Source organism: Arachis ipaensis, chromosome B05 (genome assembly GCF_000816755.2).
Source record: "Arachis ipaensis cultivar K30076 chromosome B05, Araip1.1, whole genome shotgun sequence".
NCBI classification, from domain to species: domain Eukaryota; kingdom Viridiplantae; phylum Streptophyta; class Magnoliopsida; order Fabales; family Fabaceae; genus Arachis; species Arachis ipaensis.
The window spans coordinates 144,015,121-144,024,855 of record NC_029789.2 but is presented as its reverse complement, the minus strand read 5'-3'; the positions used below and the strand labels follow the sequence as shown (position 1 = coordinate 144,024,855).

The following is a 9,735-nucleotide window of genomic DNA, read 5'->3' as shown; positions in this document are numbered from 1 at the left end:
GGCAAAGAGAACATGTAAGCACAAAAAAGATTCATATTTGAACCATATCTTAGAATTTTTTTTTGGAATAATTCGGTTGAACCAACTTATTACTGATTATTATTGTTTTTGGATGGTTTTGACCAGTTTTATCCGATTTTTACTGACTTTGACCGTTCTAAACTTTAACAGTTTGAGAATTAGACCGGATTGATTAGGATTTTGATTTACCGATTTTTTGGTCGGACCGATTCGGTCCAATTCTTACAACTATGCAAAGCAGTGTTTGTAAAAACCGGACCGGACTGGCCGGTTCGACCGGAAAACCGGTGAACCGGATCTTAAACCGGTTCAATCCGCTAATTAGACCGCACAAGGATGAAAACCGGTATGAACCGGTCAAACTCGTAGTAAACCGGTGAAAACCGGTCAAACTCGGTAAATCGGTCCAACCGAACCGCTGGTAATTAAAATTTTGCAAAATGAGTGAAGTGGGGTTTGAACCCCTGTCCTCAATAAAAAAGGGGCATGTGATAACCACCAAACTATCACAGTTCTAATTATAATGTTTACAAATTAATATATATATAGATATCTTTTATCAAATATATTTACTTCTATTTAATTTATTTTAATTTTAGTTATAAACTCATTTATTTTTAAATTGATTATATTTTTATTTAACAATAATTATAAACTCACTTATTTTTTTATAATTATATAATATCTATTAATATTATTTTTTAATAAATACTTGTAGTATATAATAGTATAATAAATATAAACTAATTAATAAATTATTAAAATTTAAAAAATAATAGTTATTTTAATATAAAATATTTTTTCTTTTCATAAGTTTATAATATCTATTAATATTATTTTTTAATAAATACTTGTAGTATATAATAGTATAATAGATATAAATTTATTAATAAATTATTAAAATTTGAAAATAATTATTATTTTAATATAAAAACAAAATAAAATATTTATGATAGAGTAAAATTAATAAAATACTTATTATTTCTATTATTTATTATTTTAGAATAGTTGAATATTCTTAAAATGTTAGTAAAAATATATATTTTAAATTTTAACTTTAAATTTTTTACTATTTTTTATTTTTTATTTACATAGGACCGGGTTAACCGGTTCAACCAGTGACTCACCGATTGAACCAATGACCCAGTAACCCGGTAACTTGACCGGTTCGATCACCGGTTCGGTTCTGACAACTATGATGCAAAGACCTTATTCTCTCTGAAGTTTGAAGAAACAAAACCCAAACCAAACCCTAGCTTTTTCTGCTCGGTTCCGCCATCCGTGGTTGTCGGCGGCTCTCAGCTTCCTCGTTCCACCTGTCTCAAACTCGGACTCTGTTCTAGCTCGGCACGTTGTCCATCCATTGGTGGCTTCTCTATTCGAGGCTTCGAGCTGGTTGCCGTCATCTCGTCGCTCACTGTCGTCTCTTTGTCGTCCTGCTCTCCGTCGAAGGTTAGTGGCACTTACACACATTTTCACTTTTTCCATTTTTGCCCTGTTGATCTGTTTTGAATGCTCTGTTGATCGTTGATTTTGTGTTGTTGAAATTACTGCTAAAATTAGATTTGTTATATTGGTGCTGCTGTTTTAGTGTTTTTTTAATTTTTGAATCTACTGTTTTAGTGTTTTTGAATTTTTGTTGATAGATTTATTGAATTTAAGGTTTATGGTGATTATTTATTGTTGCTAATTGTTCTTAATTTCTGGCTCTGTTTAGTCTGTTGTGTTGTTGGTACTAGTATTTTTGATCGGGTTTATGGGTTTATGAGAGCTGTTGTTTTTCTCTGTAAACTTGGATGCTAGTTTTGAGTTTGGGTTTCTGTTACTAAAAGTTTGTTTGGAGTTAAAGTGATTGCCAATGTTGCACATCAATTTGTATTGTCTTTACCTTATTTCAATTAATAGTTCAACTTTGAATGAATGTTTTGAGTTGTAAATTATGAATTTATGATGTTTCTAAGTGTGTCTTCACATTGGTTTATTCACAGACATTATTTTTTGCGTGAGAATGAAGCCTGGAATAATGAAATGTCGTTTGCTGTGTCGTTGTTTTGTTAGATTATGAATATTCGCTGCGTGAATTGCGGGAGAGAAGTATTGAGAGGGAGATAGTCAAGCATGAAGTTCACCTCCAATCAGCAGAAAACTTTGATACTTGTGTTTTAAGAATGGTGGGATTTATATAAAGCTTGGGTAGCATCTTGGGCAATTGGTGAGGTAAGCATCAAAGTGGTCCTGAAGTTATCCTCGAGGCTCAAAGTAATCCCTGAAATTAAAAATTTGTCTAGATCGTCCCTGAAGTTGATCTCCGGTACTCATAGTGGTTCTTCCGGTGAATTTCGTCCGGCTGGCGCAACCGGAAAGCTGACCTGGCGTCGTTGGTGACACGTTAGCAGCCCAACGGCTAGCTGACGTGACGCAGTAAACATTTTGGACTCAATTTGGTCCCTAATTTTAGGTTAAATAATTTTATCACTTTTTTAATCCAACCCGCGTTTGCACTATATATTACGTATTCTGATGTGAGAAATATTAGTCTATCATATCACGAGTCTGAGTCCAATGGATAATACTATTGTTCTCTTCACACTAAGCTTTCTTCTTGTATCTTCAAATGGCATCATGTCACAGCAGAATTATTCAGGAAACTCAGTACTAAGTTGCAGCAACAACGACGCAGAGGGTCCTTCTTCAGATTTCCTATACACCTGCAATGGATTCCAAAAATCTTGCTTAACCTTTCTCATATTCAAATCCCAAACTCCTCACAACACCATTGCCACAATCTCCAACCTCACTTCCTCAAACCCAGAGGACCTTGCAAGGTTCAACAACGCCACTCATTCCACATTGTTCCGAACCGGCAAAGAAGTCATTGTCCCTCTCAATTGTTCTTGTCCAACCAGAGAACATGATGATGATTATGATGAGTACTATCAAGCCCAAACCACATACATTCTGCCAAAAGATCCAACATATTTTACAACAGCAAATGATGCCTTTCAGGGATTAACCACGTGCGATTCTCTCCAGCGTTACAATCCTTATGGGGTTCTTGATTTGCATCCTGGCATGGTGTTGCACGTGCCCCTCATATGCGCTTGTCCGACGGCGCGTCAAGCCGGTAGCGGCACCAAGTATTTGCTGACCTACTCGGTTAATTGGGGTGATAACGTCTCTAATATCGCAACACAGTTCCATGTCAACGCAAGTAGTATGGTTGATGCCAATGGTTTATCCTCAGAAAATGAAATGCTATATCCATTCACAATTGTCCTCATTCCATTAACAAGTGAACCCAACAGCACAATAACCAAAGTTCAAAATGGTCAACCACCTTCTCCAACTACTCTTTACACTGTAAGAAAGGATAAGACAAAGACAAAAAGAAAAAGAATCATAGTTGCTCTTACTTCCTCTGCGAGCTTCTTGTTTTTTCTGTTTGTCGTTTTATCTCTCGTGTTTGTGCGTAGAAAGAGATTAGAAATTTTCTTCAGGGGAGATAGAAGAGGCAGAACAAAGCAAGTGTTTTCAGAATAAATACGTGAAGGGTTAGCAAGCATTGAGCTTCTTTCCAAAGTGTACAAGTTTGATGAAATTAAAGAAGCACATGAGAATTTCAGTGCAAGCAACAGAATCAAAGGCTCTGTCTACCGTGGGGTATTTGGTAAGGAGAGGGAAATCATGGCGATCAAGAAGATGAATTTGGGTGCCTCTAAGGAAGTGAATTTGTTAGGAAGGATCAATCACTTCAACCTGATAAAGCTGGAAGGTTACTGTGAAAAAGATGGATCCTTCTATCTTGTTTTTGAATACATGGAAAATGGTTGTTGAGAGAATGGCTTGGGAGAAGAAACAGAACCCTAGAACACCAATGTTGGAGAAAGAGGATTCGGATTGCTGTGGATATTGCAAATGGACTTGAGTATCTTCATAACTTCACAGATCCTTGCTATGTTCACAAGGCCATAAACACTGACAATATATTGTTAAATAAAGATCTAAGGGCCAAGATAGCGAATTTCACTTTGGCTAAAGAATCAGATAGAGAAGTAACAAGCTCTTGTTCTTATTACACATCACATGTTGTGGGAACTAGGGGTTATATGGCTCCAGAGTATCTTGATTCAGGGAGAGTCACATCGAAGATGGACGTGTATGCGTTCGGAGTGGTGCTGTTGGAATTGATCACTGGCAAAGATTCTATTATTGTGCAGGATGATGGAAGTGAGACGATGCTTTCATCAATCATATTGAATCTCATTGATAAAGATGATGCAGAAGAGAAACTCGGTTTGTTCATTGATCCTAGTCTCATGGGAAACAGTGAGAAGGTCTGTGCAATTCAGCTAGTTAAGCTAAGCCTAGCATGCTTGGTTGAAGAACCTTCAAGGAGACCAAACATGGCAGAAGTGGTCTCGAGTTTGCTTAGAATATATACAGAAATTGAGACAAGAACGTCACCCTGCCGCATCCATGACAGTGGAAGCACGGAGAGGTTAAATGTATAGAGTGTGACGGAGAAATGAAGAGTGAAGAGTGTGACGGAGAGTAGAGGAGAACAGCTTGTGCGATGGAGAAGAAAGGAGAAGAGAGTCAATTGGGGGTTAGGGTTTTTAACCTAAAATTAGGGACCAAATTGAGTCCAAAATGTTTATTGCGCCACGTCAGCTAGCCGTTGGGCTGCTAACGTGTCACCAACGACGCCAGGTTAGCTTTTCGGTTGCGCCAGCTGGACGAAATTCACCGGAAGGACCACTATGAGTACCGGAGATCAACTTCAGGGACGATCTAGACAAATTTTTAATTTCAGGGATTACTTTGAGCCTCGAGGATAACTTCAGGGACCACTTTGATGCTTACCTCGGCAATTGGTATACTTCCTTAGTTCCTTTGCCTCTCCTTTTTGTTTGAATAGATAGAAAAAAAGATATGCTGATAACTGACTTTACAAATTGCAATCGTCCTCAGTGATGCACAAAAGGAAATACTCTATTTGTTCTTTTATATGTTTATTTAAGAGGAGTACTTGGTTCCTCAAGAGTATGTTATAACATTGAGATAATCTATGCTAAATAGATGTCCAGTTTCTTTATATGAGTAAATATGTGAAGTATTCAAGAGGAGCTTGGAGACACACCAAAAAATGTATAAATATGAGTTTCCATCTTGCACAATCCATTTCCAATCGTGTGGCCGTTGGGTTGATATCCCATGTAATCCATGTGGTCAAGAAACCAAGTAGCATAATCCACATTGCCTTCAATATAAAGACCATTAACAATGCTGTTAAATGTGACCACATCGGGCTCCAAGCCGATTTTGAACATCATCCCTACCACGGAGAAGGCAAAGGGAGTGTGATTCAGACGGCATAGACAATTGACAACAATATTGAGTGTATAGATATCAAATTTGAGTCGTAAGGAGAACAAGTGTTTGATTAACGAAATGTTGAGTGTATAGATATCAGAGAAGTTCTTGTTGATGAACGCAACATCATTGATGAGTGAAGAACGCAGCAGCCACGCTCGCCGCAAGGGTATGAAATTCATTCGAGTCTTGTGAGCATAGCTTGACAGCCACCGCTGAATCCACTTCAATCTTCACATTCGCAGAGCCTAGACTGTGTATCAGATCCAAGCCGAGAAGAACATCCTATGATCCTATAGGCTACGTTTGCTTACAGAGATAGGGACACGGAAATATGGACAAAGACAATTTATTAAGAAACACTGAATTAGTGTATTTCGTATCTATCCTAACAGGAAAGACATGAAAATTTTGATAAGGAACACAATTTATTTTTTATTTTGTTTATTATTTTTATTAATTTTTTATAATTATATTTTTTATTATTATATTTTTTATCTCAAATTTTTTTAATAAAAAAAATAAATTAAATTTTTATAATTTATTCTAATTTATTATTAAACAGGATACAAAAACACAAAATTTTGTGTTTGTTCTTTATGTTTTGTTCTCAGTGCTTGTTTTATACGCAGCCATAGTTCCGCAAAACTCACAGCAATATCCTAGGTTAGCACTAAATCTTCTCCCTTTTTTGTTGTCAACCATCCGAATTGAATTTTTATGAAGGATGAATCAGAGAATACTATCGAATAGGAATTTTCTCAAAGGTCCCAACTTTTTTCTTTACTCGAGCAAATTCAGATCCGGCTAAGCGCTTGGTCACGTTTTCGAAAAAGATTTTTTTTAAATAATATTTTTTANGTGTCTAAACAAATTCTAAATCTTGTTTCCATCACCAATGAGTACTCATAATTCTAGCAAAGAGAAGAGTCCACGACACCGCTTTTAAAAGGGATTAGGAGGTCAAAATCTTCATCAACCAATGAAAGAGAGGTTTATGGAACAAGTCTAAGCTAAATTTAGTCTAAGAGGTTTATAAACTTAAAATATTTAAATCGAGAATATTGTAATTTGAATTAAATTTTAAATAATTATTTTATTGTATCAATTATATTTTTATAGGAGCATAAATATTGTGAAATCATTATATAATTTGATAATACATTTAATATGTGCTTAAAAAGTAATCTTTGTTAACATGTTTGTATTTATTTTAAACTATATTTAAATGAATAAATTAATTGCGTGATATCATAATTGATATATTATACTCTTTTAATTTTTGAACTTTTAATTGTTACAAATATAAATACAATTTTATTTCTCTTTTTAGTATTATTTTGATATTTTTATATATATATGAATAACAATATATTGTTTTTAATATTTTTAATATCTCCTGAAAAGCTCTTTTGCAAAGAAAATATATTCTTGCAATTAGAAGAAAACTACAAAATAACATTAGCATAAATAAGTGGTTACATTTATTATTTGTTTTATAAATGGAAACAAAGTAGTTATTATGCCTAATTGAACTTGGCCAAAAATCTATGTTCAAGAAATATTAAAAATTAGATTCAAACTTGGGTAGCACAAAAACATATGATATCAATGAGAATACTTTTTTGTGTATGTGTGTGTTTTTTAGACAAAAATATTTTTTTTAGTGTCCAAATTTAAATCGATTTAAATTAAACCACTCATCCACTTTAATCCAAACAAAAAATTGATTAAAACTGCACTAATTTAAATTTGATTTTGTTCTATTTTTTGCAAAACGCAAGGATTGGATTGAATTTCGAATCTACTTTTCAAAACGGATCTAATCTAATCTAAACTACACAATGTATTATAATATTATTATTTTATTATTATATTTATAATTTTATTTATAATATGTTGATTTTGTTATATATTATTATTATTATTATTATTATTGACGTCCAAAATAAGATTTATTTTTGTAGATGACTAGAATAAAACATTGCATAACCTTCTCAAGAAGGAGATTCTTACTCTGCTGGGTCTAATTTGAAAACAAAAAGCAGCATGGAAGTATCAATTTCTACACAACATCAAATTCTCAATTCAAATAAAGAACTAAGAGGTTATATTGATATATTTAAACAATTTTAGGTTATATTGATATATTCAAACAATTTTCTGCACAAATTCTTGAAAAGCATTCTCTCCTTTGTGCGTAGAGAGGTAATCTACAAGCAACTCCATGGTTGTAGCATTTGCTGCACAACCTTTGTCTTTCATAGTCTGAAAATATTTTAATGACTTCAGAACAGCATTTCGTCGTAGTAATCCTTGGATGAAGACGTTATATGTGCAGCTATCTGGCAAGCAGCCATGCTCTTCCATATTCATCAGCATTTCTTCAGCATCAATCAGAAGTCCTTCCCCACATAGACCTTGGATCATGATTGTATAAGTATATACATCAGGTTTCAAGCCTTTTGCTGGCAGACAAGAGAAGAGTTCTAGTGCATCATTTAGTTTTCCAGCATGGCACATCCCACGGAGCACCACATTATAAGTTTCAATATTAAGATCCAAATTATTCTTCTCCATTTCACTAAATAATGATATTGCATCGGAAATCAAATGACATTTGAATAGGCCATCCAATATTATGGCACAGCTCGATAGATCAGGATATTGACCAAATTTGTGCATTGTAAAAAACAATTCTTTAGCAGCTACCGGTTTACCCGCTTTGCAAAATCCATAGATAAGAGTATTCCAAGTCACAACATCCAGATTTAAACCTTTATTGATCATTTCACCCAAGAGATAAATAGCCTTATTAATCCGTTTCATCTTGCACCACCCATGGATTAATGAAGTATAAGTGTAGACGGTTGGTACGCATCCCTTGTGAACCATCAAATCAAATACTTTCATGGCTTCCTCCATTTGATTTTGGAAACAATAACCAGCAATCATTGAGTTATAGGTGACAACAGTAGGCTCCTCTCCCATTCGAACCATTTGACCAAATATGGCTCTAGCACTTGAAATCTTTCCCTCTTTACAAAGAGCATCCACTAAAATATTAAAAGTATGCGTATCCGGCATAATTCCCTTTTGTTTTCTCTCGCTCAGTAAAGACGCAGCCTCCTGCCATCTGCTGAAAGTACACAGTCCTTGAATCAAGCGATTGTAAGTGATAGTATCGGGTTGTATACCTTTTGTTCTCATTTCGGAGAATAGACTCAAAGCCTCAGATACCAGCCCATCCTTGCAAAGACTATCCACAATTGTGTTATAATCCATAACATCAAAACTTGGTTTGCAGTTTCTTGTTTCCGTGTTCCTTAGAATGGCAATGGCAGCAGGGGTGTTGCCCATCTTGCACAATCCATTTATAATTGCTCCAAACGTGTGGGTGTCGGGTTGATATCCCAAGTAATCCATGTGGTCAAGAAACCAAATAGCATAATCCACGTTGCCTTCAATACAAAGACCATTAACAATGGTGTTCAATGTGACCACATTGGGCTCCAAGCCGATTTTGAACATCATCCCCACGACAGAGAAGGCAAAGGGAGTGTGATTCAAACGGCACAGACAATTGACAACAATATTGAGTGTATAGATATCAGATTTGAGTCGTAAGGAGAACAAGTGTTTGATTAACGAAATGGCAGCTGTGTAATGCTTCATCTTAACAATAGAGCTAAACAAAAAGTTAAAGTCATTCACGCATGGCAAAGGGTTCATGGAAAGCATTTTGTCAAACAGATGCAGAGCAGAATCAAGGTTCTGGAGATTCCTAATAGAATTTACGAGATGGGGTCTGTCCTTGATGGCATCAAGAAAGGGTTTGGGACGAGAAAAAGTACCAAATTGAGATTGCTGCGGAAAGAAGCGCAGAGAAGCTCTAGTTGATGAACGCAACATCATTGGTGAGTGAAGAACGCAGCAGCTACGCTCGCCGCAAGGGTATGAAATTCATGGCGATAATGAAGGTGGTGATATGGATGGGATTGCGGGCTTGCGGCAGTGATTGGTGAAGACTGAAGAATCTTCACAAAGTATTAATTAATCAATTGCTGTACGGCTGTTGTACCTACTGAAAATTATAAATTAGTTATTAATTAATTGTTGTTTATTAAAATGACGAATTTGGCATTTGATGAAATTTTTTTATTTTATTACTGTAAGCAAATTTGATTATTTATACGTTGTAAGTTTAATTATTCTAATATAGCAGATTTAACTATTCTATTAATTGATTATTTATTAAAAAATATATATAATTATATATACAAACATATATAAATAAATATAAAAAACTGATTTTAATGACTGCTTTTTATTATAATGTAG

General features: G+C 34.7%; 3 protein-coding genes across 3 annotated transcripts in view; all 3 read right to left on the bottom strand.

Annotated features, from left to right (window-relative positions):
* Positions 1 to 5,635, bottom strand: part of LOC110262655 (putative pentatricopeptide repeat-containing protein At1g12700, mitochondrial) — a 10,022-nt gene extending 4,387 nt beyond the window's left edge. The window contains exon 1 of the mRNA XM_021103122.1: positions 5,564 to 5,635. The gene's annotated coding sequence lies outside the window, so the exon portion shown is untranslated. The remainder of the gene's footprint in view (positions 1 to 5,563) is intronic.
* The window catches only part of LOC107644646 (putative pentatricopeptide repeat-containing protein At1g12700, mitochondrial), a 31,541-nt gene that overhangs the window by 16,513 nt on the left and 5,293 nt on the right, over positions 1 to 9,735 (bottom strand). The gene's annotated exons all lie outside the window — the stretch shown is intronic.
* LOC107644649 (putative pentatricopeptide repeat-containing protein At1g12700, mitochondrial) lies at positions 7,535 to 9,492 on the bottom strand. Its single transcript, XM_021103123.1, has one exon. The coding sequence runs from the start codon at positions 9,307 to 9,309 to the stop codon at positions 7,546 to 7,548; it is 1,764 nt and encodes a 587-aa protein (XP_020958782.1). The 5' UTR covers positions 9,310 to 9,492; the 3' UTR covers positions 7,535 to 7,545.